Genomic DNA, 18,297 nt, shown 5'->3' on the forward strand with positions numbered 1-18,297 from the left:
TTTGTTTAGGTCACCTTAAGATCATACCTGTCCGTGATTTTTCACTTTATATAATTAAGGTCTATAAAAAACATCTTCCCAATAAAAAAATTCTTTAAAAATTGTATAATTTTCCAAAATCCTTACTTAGCAATATTAATGATAATTTTCCCAAAATCAGTGAGAAAAAACACAGCCTGTAAAGTTTGGTCAAAATCCATCAAATGGTTTAGGAGAAGTTATTTAAAGAATTTGTACATATATAACTATGATTGGCAGTTAAACTGCCATCAAAAGTTCCCTCCTGAGCACTTGGTGCTCAGGTGAGTAAAAAAATACATGATAAAATACAAAACAATGTAAAATTATTTTTTATTAAAATTTTGATGATTACCAGACTTATCACTTGTCTAAGGGTAATGTTAATTTTGACAGCTTTATTTACATACATAAACACTCTTTCAATCATTTAGTCATTTTGAAAGGCATAGTTATTCCCTTTCTTCTAAGGCGTTTCCTGCGGCTCGACGGGTGCACGAGCATCTGAAACAACAATACATCCTCTATTAATAATCTGGAACAAATTAATTATAGTCTTCATTTTTAATGATAATATTAATAATGTCAATTCAAATCCATAAATAAATAACAAAGTTATAACAATTAAACAAATTTCAAATATTTGACCTTGCCAATCAAGGTTTTAAATGTCCTTTTGTCCAAGTATAAATCAAATTCATGAATAGGTAACAGTTATGGCCAGTTTTAGCAAAATTCACTAATTTGACCTTAAGTGTCAAGGTCAAATTAAGGTCAAGGTTACGTTCAATTAAATTTTCTTTAATGTCTTGTCCAAAAAATTCTTGTGTCCAAGTATGAAGACAATATATTATTTACAAAGTTATTGCTAATCATAATAGCCAATTACAGCAAAAATCAAGCAAAACTCAAACATTTGACCTTGAAGGTCATTTACGAATAAAGGTCAAGTTTTGTCTGGTCCCCTTGAAGGTCCTGTCCAAAGCTTTGTTGTGTCCAAGTATGAAGACAATTCATTAAGAAATAAAAATTGGCCAATGTTTCTGGAGGGTAATGGCAACAAGCATTAACCTGACAGTATGCAGCAAAAGCTTGATAAAATAAAGCTAAAAATAAATAATAGAAGTAATATTAGTACTGTTTGTACCTACTCTGTCCTGTAACGTAAGGTAAGTATTTGGTGATAAGGAGAAAGATACGGATTTGTTACTGGCGTCTGACTCTCTTGTGAAATATTTTGATGGTGGCAAACTCTCATCTTCTGAAACACTGTCTAATCTGCGACTGTATATGAAAATAAAAATACACTCATGTTTATATTGTTTTTTTTTACATTAAACTACTCAAGACATTTGTGTGGTCTTATGCCAAAGGGAACTAACCCACAAAATCTTAAGAAATGAGTTCCATGACCATATGTACTCTTCATAAAAATCTCTATTATTTAGTCTGGTTTCCTAGCTTCCTATAGTAAAAAATGTGGGAAAATTCAAACATGTGAACTATCCCACTTCAACAGTAAGTCTTTACATACAAGTTTGCCAGAGCGAACCAGGAACCAATAGTGCTTGATAAGTGTGTATGTTGTTGGCACAAATTTTCAGGGTACACAGGCATTCAGGGCAAACATTTTTATTGCCTGTATATGAACCTTTAACGATCATTCTGTTCTTTTATATTGTTGAATGTACACTAAATGAATGAAACTGTTACAGATGAGGAAAATTCTGACTATGAAATATCACAGAAAGATATAAATAACAGCAATGAAGAAAAAGAAGTTGACCAAAGCTACCATGTAAAATATCCAGTGGAACATACAGGTATTGGTGCGGCTTGTAATAACACAGGTATTATTGAGGCAGATATAAACATTATTGATTCCCAAGAAACAAGATCAATAAACTCTGTTAGTGAACCTATCGTTAATAACAATAAGAGAAAAAGGAGGGCCCCTGAAACATGGAAAAAAATGTCAGAAAGGAGAAACGAAACAAAGGTAAATCCTATACTACAGTAAGTGGCACAATAAAGCCAGAGAAAATGTTTAAAGACTATGAATGTTTCTGTCCAATGTAATTTGGAGTGGTAATTGGGAAATACAAACAATCTACATAAATGCACACGTTAAGTGACACAGTCTGGAAAGGAGGTATACTGACAAAGGTAGAAATTCTAGAAGACAGAATTCTCGATATTATTATCTTAATGACTCAAATGGTACCAAGAAAAGAATTTGTAAGAATATGTTTATGAACACTCTACAGGTCGATAGTGCTCGAATACACAGAGCTATTGAAAAAATGAAAAGCGGAAACCTGAAAGACTTGAGAGGGAGGCATGAGCCTAGTAATAAAGTAAGTCAAGATAAAGTTGATTTAGTCAAAACCCATATAAATAGTTTTCCTAAGTACACCTCACATTATTGCAGAAGAGATACTGAACGCCAATATCTTTCACCAGATCTAAACCTAACGAAAATGTACAATCTTTATAGAGAATGGTGTTCTGAAAACAGCTTTGAGTATGTAAGCATGTCAATGTATAACAAAGTTTTCTATGATAACTTTAACTATTTTTTTAAAACACCAGAAAATGATTCCTTCAAAACATGTGATGCAAATAAAATAGCACTAATGGTAGATGATTACGAAAAACGGAAGGAAATTGAAAAGAAACATACTGAGCATTTAAACATTAGTAAAATAGCACGTGAAGCCTTTAAATTTGATCAGAATGTAGTCAAAACAGATAAAAAGCAAGTCACAATTACATTTGATCTTCAAAAAACTTTACCAACCCCTAGAATTCAGACCAGTTTGGCTTACTACAAGAGGCAATTATGGGTTTATAACCTAGGAATACACTCATATCAAAGTGATGATGAAAAAAGTTACATGTTTATGTGGCATGAAGCTGTTGCATCTCGCGGGGCTCAAGAGGTTTCTTCATGTTTGAAATATTTTACAAAGAATTTCCTCGATAGTGAAATCAATCATCTGACTGCCTGGTCTGATTCGTGCGGTGGACAGAACCGAAACATAAAAGTTTGTTCATAATGGATGCATTTAGTTGCAACCACATCTCTTGAAACTGTTGACCATAAATTTCTCGTTAGTGGCCATTCCTATTTACCTTGTGATAGTGATTTTGGAGACATTGAACGTTCCCTTAAGTATAATCCTAACATGTATGTTCCGACTGAATGGTATGATTTGGTACGTAAATCAAGAAGCAAGCACCCATTCAAAGTCATAGAGATGTCTTGCAATGATTTCTTTTCAACAAAAAAATTAGAAAAATCCATTATTATAGACAGAAAAAAGAATGCCAACAACGAAAAGGTAGAGTGGCTGAAGATTAGGCATATAAGGTTTCAGAAGTCAAGACCATACATAATGCAGTACAAGTACACACATGAAGAAACAGAGTTTAATGAGGTCAACTTTGCACCCAAACGACGAAGCTGTGGACAGGAAGTTCCGGGTATTGATGTTGAAGTTGGTTTGCTGTATCCAAATGGAAGAAAAATAAGTCAAGAGAAGGCAAAGGACCTTAAGGAACGTTTGCCTTACATTCCACCTGTGCATCACAGTTTTTATAAATCATAAGAAGTTGACAGATCTATAGAGAATGACGATCTTTGTGGAAACAGTATTGACTATAACTTAGAATAATTTTCTTGTTTCTCATTCCAGTGCGACTGACAGACTTGCCGAATGAGTTGCTCTTGAAAGTTCTTGGAAATTTGGCGACAAAAGAATTGCTCAAGGTTGCTGTCACTTGCAAATTTCTTTACAAAGTTGCACACGACAAGCAGTTGTGGAAAAATGTCACCATGGAAATACCACAGGATTCTTTGTATGATGACAATAGTTTTGGACATTTACTTGATATGCATGCTCAACATATAAATATTTTGAAATTTAAAAGCGTCAAAGGTCAAATGTATGATATCAATGGAAACCCTGCTGCTATAAATCTTCATGTTCAATTTCAGTTGTGTCGTTGCAGCAGTATAACATTCGTTGACTTAAGCAGGAATTTGTTAGTGCAAAATCTAAGTTTTGTTAAATGTATGCCACATTTAAATTTTTTAGATATAAGTGGATGCAACTTTATTGATTCTTCAGAAATACATCATTTATCATGTCACCCAGGACTGAAAAAACTTGAAATGACAAATTTTGAATTTCTTCGGTTGAATAAATCTATTGTAGTTGACTTACCACAAGTTGTCAATATCACAGAACTTAATATTGTACGAAGTACATATCTATCGCCTGACCAGTGTACTTTAATGCTTAGTAAGAGCCACCTGAAGGTTTTAAAATTCTCATCCAAATGAAAGAAACCACCTGCTTGGTGTGTTTTCTATGAAGCTTATCAACATATTGAATTTGGATTGGATTTTCAAGCAGTTTATATGTGTCAGAAAAATGAATTCCGATCTCAAAGATTTATAGACATTAATAAAGCGCCATTATGGGATACCTGGAACAGTGATGAATCAGATGATGATTTGAATTAATGTTGTTCAATTTCAATTGTTCTTACTAGTTTGATTTTTTAAAACTTCAATAGCTTGGATTAGTTCACTTGTGATGTTACATATACACAAATGCCAGAATGAACTATTCCACAAAATCATGGTTTTAAAAAAAGCCACATAAGCAGTATTAAATAAATAGTTGAGAAACAATTCTTCTTTGTCTATATTTTATTTTGTAAAAGTAAAATATTGTCTCCCTGAAATATATTTTGTTGGGGGATTTGGAAACCTTCAGTGGCAATATTCTGAAAATCGAAAGTATAAGGGTTAGTCCCATCTGGCATCAGACCACTCATTTATCATATACCTGTAAGTATGGTCTGTCATACTAATAGTCTGTGACTTTACTGGTAACCTGCTCGCTCATGGCTAGAAGAATTTAAGGCAGATTTTCCAAGTTACTAGCCCAACTAGTCAGTGGAAAATTACCAGTCAATTAATTTATTTCTAAAAATGAAATTTACCGAATTTCTAATTAAACACCTTAGATATCCATGATCAAGGGAATAAAATAACAAAACAACTGTTTTAATCATGATTTTAAATGTTCTTTGGACCTGTGATTTGAAAAACATTTTTAGGGCTAGTTAATATTAATAATTATCAACCAGTAATACAAATGGCCTGTGGTTTTCAAACACTGTATCAAATACTCACTTCACTATGAGATAAATCCCAGATATAGACATTAAAAGACAAATCAAAAAGTAAGAAGCAATTATGATTTGCAATTTTCATTATTTTCTTTGTTTTATACCAGCCTTGTAAATATAGTACAATAAAATATGCATGATTCATGTTTTATTATTTTAGCTCTAACAGAACCAACAATAGATTATGGTTTTCAAAGATTAATGAAACTTATTCAGATATATCCCAAATAAGCCACAAAACAACAACAAAACAGCCTTAATTTTTTACCTGTAATTCCTCTTTTGAAATTCTCTGGGATTCTCTGTGTCATTAGAGCGGACAGATACAGGCTCCTCATATGTATTATCAAGTAAACCTTCAGACTCTTCATCAATACCTTCATATAAACCTCGAGATATCTTTTTAGGAGACATTTCAATATTTATATATGGTGAGTTTTCCTAAAAAAATAACATCTTTAAGTAAATTTATACATTCCAACATTGACATACAATGAATTGTGTAGCCCTGTAACAGATCTGGTCTCAAGGTCATAAATCTTTTTTTCTGATTTTTTTTTTCTCAAATTCCAAAAATGTCCTTGGTCAGTGTAGATTTTGTGGCAGTTTCAGGCCAATCAAATACATGAACCTGAGATCAAAGTTTGAGCTTAGAGAATTTCCTCTTAACATAGTACCATAGCTAGTCTTGCCAATTTGGGAAATTTTTGAGTCATGAAATTTGGTAAATTGGATAAAAGAATACTGATAACATAACTAAAATTGGAAAAATACTTGAGTAAGTTTTTGAAAATGCAAATTTTTGAATAAATAGTTGTTGGAGCTATTTCATAAATGACAATTTATGTATAAATAATAACTTCACTGTATTGATAAATGAAGCAAGATCTATCTACATGTATATACATACCCTAACTTTAGAATGCGCATTTCTATTTGTTGTATATACATCTGGGTTTACTTCAATCATCTGCTCTAAATACTTAGTTGAGGCATTTTCCTTTTTCTTTCTTTGGTTTATTTTCTTTGAACATGATTTCAGGAAAGCACTGTAAAATTTGTTATTCAAATGGGTTTTGCATTCAACTTTATTGCTGCACTGGTCTCATTCAACCATAATCCAACTGAGATTCTGAATATGAAGCAATTCATTGCTCCTTTAAGGGATTTATTTACTAATACACTTAAAGAAAGTAGCAAACTGTACAGAATGTACGGTCTGGTCTGGTGCTATCCTGGAGGCATATGCCGACCATTTTTGCTGATGAAGATACAGTTTGTACATGTGTAGTAAATTTTAATATTAACATAAACTTGTACAATTCCTTTTGAATCTGAAGTAAAATGCAAGTACTACATGTATGTATATTTGAACCGTCTAATACAAAAAAAGGGCAATGACAGCCCACATTTGCCCACCTGAGTCTAATTAGTATAGTTCATTCAAACATTTATTCATTTTTACAAAAATTGGTAAAATCAAAACAAAATAGTGACTTCTAGAGGCATTTTGATTTGTATATTAATTAACATTTACATGCTTTAGAAAGGGTTACAAATGCTGAAAACATGAAAAAAAAAACTTTATTTTTGGAAATTTCTGCCTTAGAATATCCTTGAAATGGTAGTGAGACAAATTGAAAACTTTCCAAATGAAGATTTTTATTTTTATTATAAAATAAAAAAGAGTTGAAGATTTTGGTGAATATCCTAGTCTATGGACCTGGCTAAATGTGATATTCACTGAGGCTAAAGCTCTGTAGATTTGTGTATTCACCTCATCACCATACAATAACTGCATACCAATACAATGACATTTAAAATGCTTTGGAAAAATAGCTTGACCTGAACAAACAGAAAAAAAATTGACAGGAGTTGTAAATGAAGGTTGTGGCCCTGTTTTCTTCTTTTTTACCCCTTAACCTGCTTGAACTGAAAGTAATAAGCCTTTGCCACAAGTCTAGAGCCTGGACAGCTTTCACATGTATGCTCTCTGACCAGGTCCTATACTTATAGAAGCTCAATGTTTGTCTTTTGATATGGAAATTTTTGATTTTTTAAAATTTCAAATGGACTGTTTTCAAATTCAAATCTGGGCAAATCCATAACATAAACATAGCAGGTTTAGAGTTAAAGAAATTTACAATATGTAATACCTGAAAGGAGAACTCATTGGTTTCTTTTTTCTCCCTTGTTCTGATCGATCATCTAAATTTAGGTCACCTGGCGGCCGTTTTGTTTCAAATTGTTTTTTTGCCCTATCTGAACCCTGAAAATATATTTGAACTTTGACCTATCACAGACCTGACCTTGAAATTTCAATGACCTCCAACTGACAAGACCTTGACCCAATACCAACTTGACCTATCATCCGTGTATGGTTTATCTAGAGAAGACACTTCTGCTTAAACAATTCAAAGTTGTTAGGTTTTAATATATTTTGTTTTCCAAACTAAAATAAATTTACAGTCAGTGTTTTTGAAAGTAAACCTTGACCTTGTATACCATATCTTTTTAATAATACTTTCTTGTCATGTTTGAACACATTGCTTGTTTAGGAGCCTAACATAATATCATAACCCTTTTTTTCTATTTTTTTTCTTTTCTTTTTATGTTGTGTTAAACTTATGTTACTCCTCACTATCAAAGTAATATAGTGACTCTCCAGAATTACTGGTGGAGGAAAAACAACACATACTTGGAATATACTTAGAAGAACCACACATCATGTGTGAAATGAATTCCACTGCAGGATTCAAACCTACTGCTATGAGGGACAAGTGCTATGATGTCCCTTGACATGGGGCATAGTTATAAAGATTTAAGATTTTAACAAAGGGTCCTTCACAATAAATTATTGATAATTATGATCTATAAATATAGCAAATGTAACACTGAATTAGATTTATGCAAATGTAGTATGTAAAGTTCAATTTTATGTATTGAATTTGATACATTTAACAACTGTCCTTCTTTATTTTTTTTTTCAAATTTTTTAAAACATTAAGGAATTGAGTTAATGAGCAACCAAGCAAAAAATGGAAGACAAAGTACAACAATAGCCTGGTTTGAACCTAGTGATGCTCCCCGAATAGGTTTTAGACACAGAAAATTACACCTCTTGTAGTTTCAGAGTCCCTTTAAAGTGCATTATTTCATGCTTTCCAGTGTTTTATTGTAATATATCAGATGATTATATTCTGATAAACCACTAGTGAAATTTATAAAATATAATTTTCACTGTAGCCGGACTATATCTGAATGCGGATGAAAAGAAAATCATAACTAAATGGAAAAACAGGCAGAAATAAGTGCCGTCATGCGTCAATTTTGCTTCTTTAGGAAAAGAAAGTCGATGTTACCATACATCATGTTAAAAATGTAGCAAAAGTAGTGAAATTTAACAGAACTATATTTCAAAATTGATGATGTGACGTCATGATGTGATGACGTCACAAAGGAGAATGCGCGACGTTACGCGGTAAAATCAGTAAAACAATACTTAAAATCACTTAAAAAGCATGAAATAAAAAGAAAATTTATTTGTTTTACATATAAGATTGAAATATATTTCATTTGTGAACACCAGCTATTATATTTTCACTCGTTCGTGGCTACGCCACTCGTGAAAATATTGCATCTGGTGTTCACTCAGTGAAATTATATTTCAATCTTACATGCAAAACAAACAAATATCCTCTATATAACTCCAAAATTAGGCAAGTTCTTGTGCACTGAACATCTACCCAATGAGACCTATCTATCTACAAAGTGTCTTGTTCATATCTCTTATACTTTCAGAGCTATGTCCTAGACAATGTTCAAAGTGTAAAAAATGAACAAAGGGCAATTACTCCAAAATTAAGGCAGGCAGAGTTACAGTTCTTTATACTGTACTTCCATTTAATGAGATATATCTACTTACATAATTTTTTGTTGATACCTCCTATGGTTTCAGAACTATGTCCCGGACAAAGTTTAAAGTGAATAAATGAACAAAGGGCAATAACTCCAAAATTAGGTAAGGCAGAGTTATGGTTATTTTGCCCTGCATTAATATCCAGTGTCTATTTTAGGATTTGAAAAACAGGGGGGATTTTTATCGAAAAGTGAGAATTTATTACATTTACTGATTTTTTTCCTTCTTTCTCTATGTAATATTTTCATCAATAGGGGGGAATTCTCAAAAATAGGAGTGAATCCCCCGATCCCCCTCCTAGAATAGACACTGAATATCCAATGAGATCTATCTACCTACAAAGTTTCATGTCACTATTACTTATAGTTTCAGAGTTATGTCCCGGACAAGATTTTTCTAAAAGGGGAGATTTTTAAAAAAACAAGAGGGCCATGATGGCCCTGAGGTCGCTCACCTGTATATAGGCCCCTGGAGCGGGGCAAGTTTAAACCCCAAGGCTTTTATTTGAACAAACTTTGAAGACACCCATAAGAAGATGTTTCATGATGTTAAGATTTTACTACACACATATAATGAAAAACAATGATCTGCCCCTCCCCCCCACCACCCCCTGCAGGGCCAATTTTAACCCAAGGGCTTTTATTTGAACAAACTTGGTAGACACCTATAAGAAGATGTTTCATGCTAAACATCTTAGCTGTTGCTCATTGGGTTTTTTAAAAGAAGATTTTTTAAGTTTTTACTATACACATATAGTTAAAAACAATGACACCCCTGGGGCGGGACCAGTTTTGACCCCAGGGCTTTTATTTGAACAAACTTTGTAGACACTTACTAGAACATGTTTCATGCTTAATATCTAAACTCTAGCTATTTGGGTTTTTTCAAAAAAGATTTTTAAGTTTTTGCTATACACATATAAGGAAAATCAATGACCCCCGGGGCGGGGCCAATTTTGACCCCAGGGCTTTTATTTGAACAAACTTGGTAGACATTCATTAGAACATGTTTCATGCTAAATATCTTAGCTCTAGCTCTTTGGGCTTTTTAAAAAAAGATATTTAAAGTTTATCCTTTCGGTTGCCATGGCAACCAGAGTTCTGCATGGAATTAAATTCTTTGAACAATTTTTAAAGGTGACCACCAAAGGAACATTCCTGTGAAGTTTGGATGAAATTGGCTTAGTGGTTTATGAGGAGATGTCATTTAAAGTAAAAGTTTATGGACGGACGGACGCCGGACGAAAAGCGATCACAAAAGCTCACCCTGTCACTTTGTGACAGGTGAGCTAAAAAAAAACCACGGAAAAACAGAGTTATGGTTCTTTTGCACTGCACTTCTACCAAATGAGATCTATCTACCTAAAAAGTGTCATGTTGATATCTCTTATAATTATTAAGTTATGTCCCAGACAATGTTCAAAGTGTAAAAATTAACAAAGGGCAATAACTCCAAAATTAGGCAAGGCAGAGTTATCGTTATTGTGCACTGCACATCTACCCATTGACATCTATCTACCTACCAAGTTTCATGTTGATATCTCTTATAGTTTTAGAGTTATGTCCTGGACAAGATTTTTCTGAAAGGGACACTGCACTCCGCCTCCATGCCCTCTTCCACTGCGTGAAGTTTAAACAAATCATCTCCAAGGGTTTTTATGTTATGGTCTGGACAAGCACAACAGATGGACAGACGGACATGCGATCGAATTTGGATAAAGGGCCATTTCTATTGTTATTTTCTTTCTTTTTAATAGAGAGCCATTGGCCCTTTCCTTAATTGTTACAGAATGAACTCTTGTTCTCTTTTGTTCTGTTTATAGTAAGATGCCCCTCTAACCTTATTTTGTAGTGCAGACAGACGGACAGACAGATAGGGCGGACAGACAGACAAGGCGGTGACTATATGCTCTACCTTCGGGAAGCATAATTAATAAATACTTCACAGGTAAATTGAGCTTAAATATGAATTAAAGAAAATTGTGAGAAGACTTACCCTGCAGAATATAAGTACAACAACAACAAGAATGTTTAGCAGTAGAATGATCATGAAAACTCCAAGCTTGAACTGGTCAACTGGCATATCTAGATCTATCCAATGCTGTCTTACCTAGAAATACAGATTCAATGAGGTAAATTGTCTTTCATTGGAGAAATTAAAAAAAAAATTGCACATAAATTGTAACTTTAATTTGTTTAATCAAAATGACACTTAATCAAAATCTCTACTTGGTTTCTCAGAGAGACCGAATGAAACAAGAACATTCTGGGAGTTGGTGAGAACTAGTGTCTTAGAGTGAGAAATAAAGGGAAGTAACTAATTAGAATTAGACTGAAAGTTAACTAAAGTTATCTAATCTTGACAAAAAAATCACTGTCTCCTACAAGGTATGACATTTGCTTCTTTGCAAAACTAAACCAGTGCCATTATAAATTAGTAAACAATGGATATGGTTCAAACCTGCAATCCTGAGATCAAGAGGGGAACTGTCTGATACAAGTCACAAAGTTAAAACAACACTTTCTATCATTACACATACATGTGAATATAAAAATCAAACTTACTTACAGTGTAAATGTCCTTGACATTTTCAACACCTGCAAAAATACAAATAGTTGCAGCAATATTTAATACACATATGAGCCGCGTCATGACAAAACCAACATAATGTGTTTGCGACCAGCATGGATCCAGACCAGCCTGCGCATCCGCGCAGTCTGGTCAGGATCCATGCTGTTCGCTATCAGTTTCTTTACTTGTTATAGGGTCTGTAAGCGAACAGCATGGATCCTGATCAGACTGCGCGGATGCGCAGGCTGGTCTGGATCCATGCTGGTCGCAAACCCATTATGTTGGTTTTGTCGTGACGCGGCTCATATTTAATCTAACAGTGACATTTTTTTTATGACAGCCTATTAAATTGGAATATTGAGCACTATTTCAAAAAGGAAAATGGGAAAATTTTAACATTTTTAACCGTAAAACCTTTTTTTTTCAAACAAATATATTTTGTTTGATAATAATCATAAACAATACTTTTCATAATAAGTCAAATAAGCCTAAGAAGTTGAGCTGTCTAGAAGGAATCTTCACAATTTTTTTGGGAGTTGTCAAAGATTTTTTCAACCTCTATCCAACCTCTATTTTAGCTGGGATAAATGATATAAATACACCAACGAAATAGTGATTCTTTTTTTAATGTTAGCAGTTCTTATTTTAGATATTTGGTAAATAGAATATTATATTAGATTTAGGTTTATCAAACTCGTTAATTAAATAATATTATGCTCTCATTCAATATCCTCTTTTTATTTTACAGACAATAACTAATAATGTTTTTAAGTTTTACAGCTAATTCAATTATGACTATTTTCTAATATCTAAATTAACTGTTACAAAAAGAAACTTCTAATTAAAGAATAAAAAATTCTCCCTCACAAAAAAGAATATAAAGAACTTACCATTGACTTTTGATAGGGAGATGGGTGGATAATTTACAGTCTGTTTTACAGTCTGTATTTCTGGTACAACTTCCACCCATGACACAGTTCCACCTGAAATATTCTTACTTTAACTTAAAGGTAGGTTAGATCTCTCCAGAATAATAAAAGCATATATAAATATAGGTGAAAATGGCACACACTGTTCATGTGTAATAATAAAAATAAATAAATATACTTGATTTATCCAAGGCCTTGAATTTAACAGTTACCGCTATAATAGTTGCCCTCGAGTTAGATATATTTCAGTTTGTACTGCTAGCTATTAGATATTTTATAGTATTTTCTCCTAGTGCTCCAATTCAAGTCAATTGTATGAATATTTGATAAAAACATAAACAAACATCTCATATTTGTTAATAAGATAGAAAAATACCACAGAATCAATAATTTATATTATATAATGACAGTGTTTTTTTTCTTTATATAACTACTACCCTAAAACGGTACTGTTCCCAATAGAAAATAGACATTAAAATTCCCAATTTCCAATGTTTAAATTCCCAAAATGGCTGTTCAACATAACCACAAGGCCAAGTGATTTCTCTGAAATCATTTAAATCCAACATATTCATATATAAATAACCACTCAATAGTTCTCCCTGGACAGTGGAAGCTGTTAGTTGTCTATATTTATGATGACTAATCTTATGTCTAGCTGAAAAAATGCTTTGAAAAATTCCCAATTTAAGTCAAAATAACGCATTTTTTCCCAATCAGTCTGGCACCGGCACCATTTCCAAAGTAGAGAAAAAAAAAACACTGAATGATAATAACAAGCAATGTATGATGTATTATTACTCACTGTTTATCAATCACTTTGGAAGTTAATAGTTTTATAATAGTCTTTATAGTCCTGGATATTGATAAGTTAACAGAAATCCTTATTTCATTCAAAATCGGTTCAAAATCCATTGCCACAGTTATGGGTCTTTGAAAGAGACCATGACTTGTAATTCAGAAAGTATGAATCAAGTTTTAAGTGAATACAATCAGCAGCTTTATGAAAGATTAATGTTGCAAGCAAAACTTATATCAAATTTTTTCTAAATTAACAAAGGGTCATAATTCATTCAAAATTCATGTCAAGAGTTATGTGCCTTTGACAGTTACACCCAGTTCACCCAGATCCAAAAAAAACCAACATTTATTAAGTTTCATGTGAATACCTTGTTAAAGTGATATCTGGTTATGATCCAGAAGTGATGCATTAAGTTTTTATAAGAGAATACCTTCAGTAGTTTTGTTGCATGAAAAACTTTTACAAAGAATTTTCAAGTTCAAAATATGAGCCGCATCATGACAAAACCAACATAATGGGTTTGCGACCAGCATGGATCCAGACCAGCCTGCGCATCCGCATAGACTGATCAGGATCCATGCTGTTCGCTTACCAACCCTATTACAAGTAGAGAAACTGATAGCGAACAGCATGGATCCTTATCAGACTGCGCGGATGCGCAGGCTGGTCTGGATCCATGCTGGTCGCAAACCCACTATGTTGGTTTTGTGGTGACGCGGCTCATATTTAGCAAAGTGTTACACTGACACCAATGCCAAGCCCTACGTAAATAGGATAGCCCTTCCATTTTTTTAATAGTTTAGCTAAAAAGGGGTTAAGCTGAAATCAAACACGAACAGTTTAAAATGTAACACAGCAATACTTTAAATCAAATTTTCCGTTTCAAATTTAGATGTTTTTTTTCAATTAGTTGTTTATTTGGTTATTCAACTTTTTTTTACTGCAGTTACATATCTTTTCTGACCAAGGGGAAAATTTTGCTCAATGTTTGGGGAAAATATAGCATGACAGAGTATTGTTTCATCCAGTGCTCCGTGTAACATATAAATATTTTGACAGTAATATTCCAAGCTTCCTGTGTTCTCTCTGGTCTAAGTAAGAGATGTTTTAATGTACATATGAAGCTACCATGAAGGTGGCAACTTACTTTTCCCAGGCTTACCAATGAAATCACCATAAGCATGTCTTTTGCTTTTTTTACTCAATGTTCCGGTTATTATCGCTTGTTTAAGAGAAGCTGCTTGTGATTTTCTTATTGCTTCCTTTTCTGAAAACATACATAATCCTTCATTAATAAGTAATGTTTCATTACTTTTGATTTGATTTTAAGTATTAGAATCTTAAACTGTAATGGCAATTTCGAGTTTTAAATTCAAGAGAAAGACCTCAGTTTTCACTCCATGCCTTAAATTTTTTCAGGCATGGGCGGGAATCGTGATTAAACAAATAGTAACCCTATGCAAATCATGTTTTAAAATGTAATTTATTAGGACTATCACTGACGGAAAATGTTGTATCTGTAGACCAAAAGCTGAAAATTGAGAAATTCACAAATTAAATATCTAGAACAGTGTGAGCCATTTGAATATGTGAACTTAAAGTTCATTATCATGCATGTATTATACAGTCTTGTTTGAGACATCATAAATGCAATATAGTAATTATAAGACAGTATGTTTTCTTCTTAATATTTCTTAACAATCTCTGAAAAATTAAATTCAGTATTTAAGCTAGCCAAGAAACAGAAGAACAGGCTACTTCAATCAAAATAAAGAGATTATTTCCATGAGACAAGAAAAATGTAATGAGTATATACCAAGTATCAAGTTTGAATTTAATTTTGTAAATTCATGGTAGGCTGATATCCTTATTCTACAGTTTATACATTTCAATAGATTGAAGTGAAAAAGTTCTTCATTTAACTTACTGCAAAAAAAAACAACAACAACAAACAAACAACAACACCAAAGTCAGGTCAGTACAGAATGGCAACAACAAGCAGGGACAATGCTCAACTTTTTCCTATTTCTAAAGTCAAACACATTGGAGGAAGAATATTGTAGTTTTTGAATATTCCTAGAAAAAATTATTTTATTGGAATTATAAAATTCAAATCTCATATTTGACTTGGATAGTCAAGGTAATTTAGAGATTAAGGTCATGCTAAAGCAGCTTAAATCATTCAACATGTTGGTGTTGTCAAAAAAATTCAATTGTTCAGTGTTAGTGATTTTTCTAACTTTACCAAGTACCTGAACTCAGTGCCTGATTCATCTGTTGGGCAAAAGTCCTAATTACAGAATGTCAATGTTTGCATAACTCTATCAAACAATCAAATTTGTGTGCTCTACCTATAATTAGACAGTTGTGTGCTCTTAAATAATATTTAAGGGCTGAAGGTAAATTAACTAAAACACTTGTAGTAAACTAACAAAATAAAATTTGCCATGCCGTTTCACGTTAGAAGAGCCTGAAATCGACAGTCTACAGTCTTCAGTAGTCTATGGTCTTGAAAGAATGAGGAAAAGAGATTGCTGATTACTAAAATTTAAATTACTTTGTGACAGGTAAGCTAAAAATTGTGCAACATCTCCCCTCTGATTACAGTTGTTTAACTGGCCAGTTAATGCTAGAAGCAAGTCATAAAACTTGTGTACAAAACACAGAACAAAATAATTTCATTGTGAGTAGTACTTGAGTACCTTTATTTAGGAGGTTTTCAAGCTCCTTTGTAAGTGTTCCCACTCCATTTCTTCTTCTTTTCTTTGCTATTTCTTTTACTTTTCTCCCATTTTCCTGGATTGATTCTATTTTTTGGATCTGTGTTAGAAAATGTTCCAGTTCATGACTATTTCTAAACACTGTGGTTTTTGGTCTCTTTGGCGAGTTTCTTCTGTTAAGCACAATTCTCTCATTATTTTCAAGAATTGCTGCAAAACATGAATTTATGCTAATAAACATATACAATGAAATTAAAAATGTAGATATGAAAATGTTTGTTTCAAATCTTACAATGCACTTCATTTTTACCAAGATATCTTGATTAACACGTCTTGCATCCATTTTTGACAGATAATCTTTCTAGAATCTCATCTTTTGTATTTGACAGAATTGATCACAACAAAAATATAAAGGAGATGTAATTTCAACACTTTAATGCTAGGGGAACAAGAAAGAGTCACAGTATATTAAGCTAGTGATTTTAATAATAAATAAGATTTTTTATTCATAATTATATTTAATCTTTTTTATGAAATTAAAAAACAAGAGTTAACAGAATAACATAATTTGTCAAAATCTGATTTAGTTGGCAAAAACAGTAAGTTATCAGATTAAAATTAAAGTAAAGACAAAAGACTTGAAAGTACATAAAGTTTTACAGTTCATTCAGTTTTTTTTCCCCCTTCTATAACATGGGCCATTTAACAAAAGGCTGCTCCTCCTCAGGCAATACAAAAAAATGCTGATGATGCAGTTTTCCCTTTCCCCTAAAATTCAATTTACAAGTTTTTTTTCTTCCCCTTTGTCAAAAATACTTTTTAATTTTTTTCTCAAATTTAAGGGAAGTGTCTCTGCCCCTCCCTGTGCGAAAAGCTCTGTCACTGACTAAAAGTAGTCAGGACATTTCTACCGCCAAAGCTAGATTCTAATATGGGATATCTATAGATACATAAAACAGGAAAATATCCCAACTTGTAGTATATGTTCAATTATTTTGAGTATGAATATCAATATACCATTTGACCATGTCTTGCAGGGCTTATTATTTGACATTTGTAACATTCCACTACTTGAATTGAAGGGGCTATCTTGCAGAAATGAGTCAATAAAAGATTTTTTTAAAATAAATGAATTAAAAAACTACATACAGCACAGTTTTGCTGCCCATAAATAACAATGCTTTCCTTTATTGGTAAAGATGACTTGAGCTGCTGGTTCTATTGTTTGTATGTATGTTTGCCATAAACAGCCACAGTGTGCCTCTGAAGAGCTGATATCTCTATAATATAAATGTATCATGACTGAAGAATTAAAGCCTACTTAAAGAAATTATTTTGTTTCAATAATTTATCGCAGACCCATCTATAGGTTCCCAGTTATTGATTCACCTTATCATACACTTACATCATCAAAAAAACGTAAGTTACTTAATATACACTGTTTTGAAAAAAACAAAACATTGTGAACAAAAACAAAAAAAAACATATTTTAATGTCTATTATAATAAAATATTCATTGTTCAGATTGACAAATAATCAAATTAATATACTTGACCCATTCTAATGGCAAATATGCTTATTTTTAATCTTTATAAAAATTTCCAAAACAAACTGAAATTCTCAGTAATTTGCTGATCATTCCAGTATGGTATCAGACGGAATGATGTTTCTAAACATTTTAGTGCCATTTTATTGCCAAATTTTAATGTATTTTTTACGCTATAAATATTTGCATTAGTTGGAATAAACAATTTTGCTAATTCAAAATACTATGCCAAAAGAGCATGAAGGAGGTTTCAAAAGGTACCAAATATTTTAGTCCTATAAATATGACATTGCTTTGAGATATTTTCACTTCTTGGCAAAGCATCTAAAACAATTCTGAAATATTGGACTACAAATATTTTTCCCAATTAAGCAATTTTATGATGCAAATTTTCCAATCTGGACTAGGCACTTTTCCCTAAAATGTCTACAAATAGGCCTGAGAGCTCTACACTACCAGTGTCCACACACTTGGCGTTAGAAGACTCAGCCCCCTGCTTGCTCTATTCCTGTCAATAAAAGAAATTTTAACATGTTGACACACATGAGGCATCCATATTGATCATAAAACTTGTTGCAAATACAAAA

General features: G+C 32.5%; 1 protein-coding gene across 4 annotated transcripts; it reads right to left on the minus strand.

The window, feature by feature from the left end:
* Positions 1 to 334: 334 nt before the first annotated feature.
* LOC132720959 (uncharacterized) lies at positions 335 to 17,648 on the minus strand. 4 transcript variants are annotated; one of them, XM_060705207.1, is made up of 11 exons: positions 17,314 to 17,645; positions 16,147 to 16,374; positions 14,607 to 14,711; positions 12,604 to 12,696; positions 11,711 to 11,739; positions 11,138 to 11,251; positions 7,380 to 7,492; positions 6,134 to 6,272; positions 5,492 to 5,664; positions 1,170 to 1,302; positions 335 to 522 (listed from the first exon to the last, which is right to left on the minus strand). In XM_060705207.1, exons 1-11 carry the CDS (start codon positions 17,462 to 17,464, stop codon positions 445 to 447), a joined length of 1,356 nt encoding a protein of 451 aa, XP_060561190.1. In that variant the 5' UTR covers positions 17,465 to 17,645; the 3' UTR covers positions 335 to 444. The 4 variants fall into 4 exon arrangements, with proteins under 4 accessions (XP_060561190.1, XP_060561189.1, XP_060561191.1 ...); XM_060705206.1 differs by having other exon boundaries at positions 14,592 to 14,711; positions 17,314 to 17,641; XM_060705208.1 differs by having other exon boundaries at positions 1,166 to 1,302; positions 14,592 to 14,711; positions 17,314 to 17,630.
* Positions 17,649 to 18,297: the final 649 nt, after the last annotated feature.

Source organism: Ruditapes philippinarum, unplaced genomic scaffold (genome assembly GCF_026571515.1).
Source record: "Ruditapes philippinarum isolate M1 unplaced genomic scaffold, ASM2657151v2 ctg145_1_1_1_1, whole genome shotgun sequence".
Lineage (NCBI taxonomy): Eukaryota > Metazoa > Mollusca > Bivalvia > Venerida > Veneridae > Ruditapes > Ruditapes philippinarum.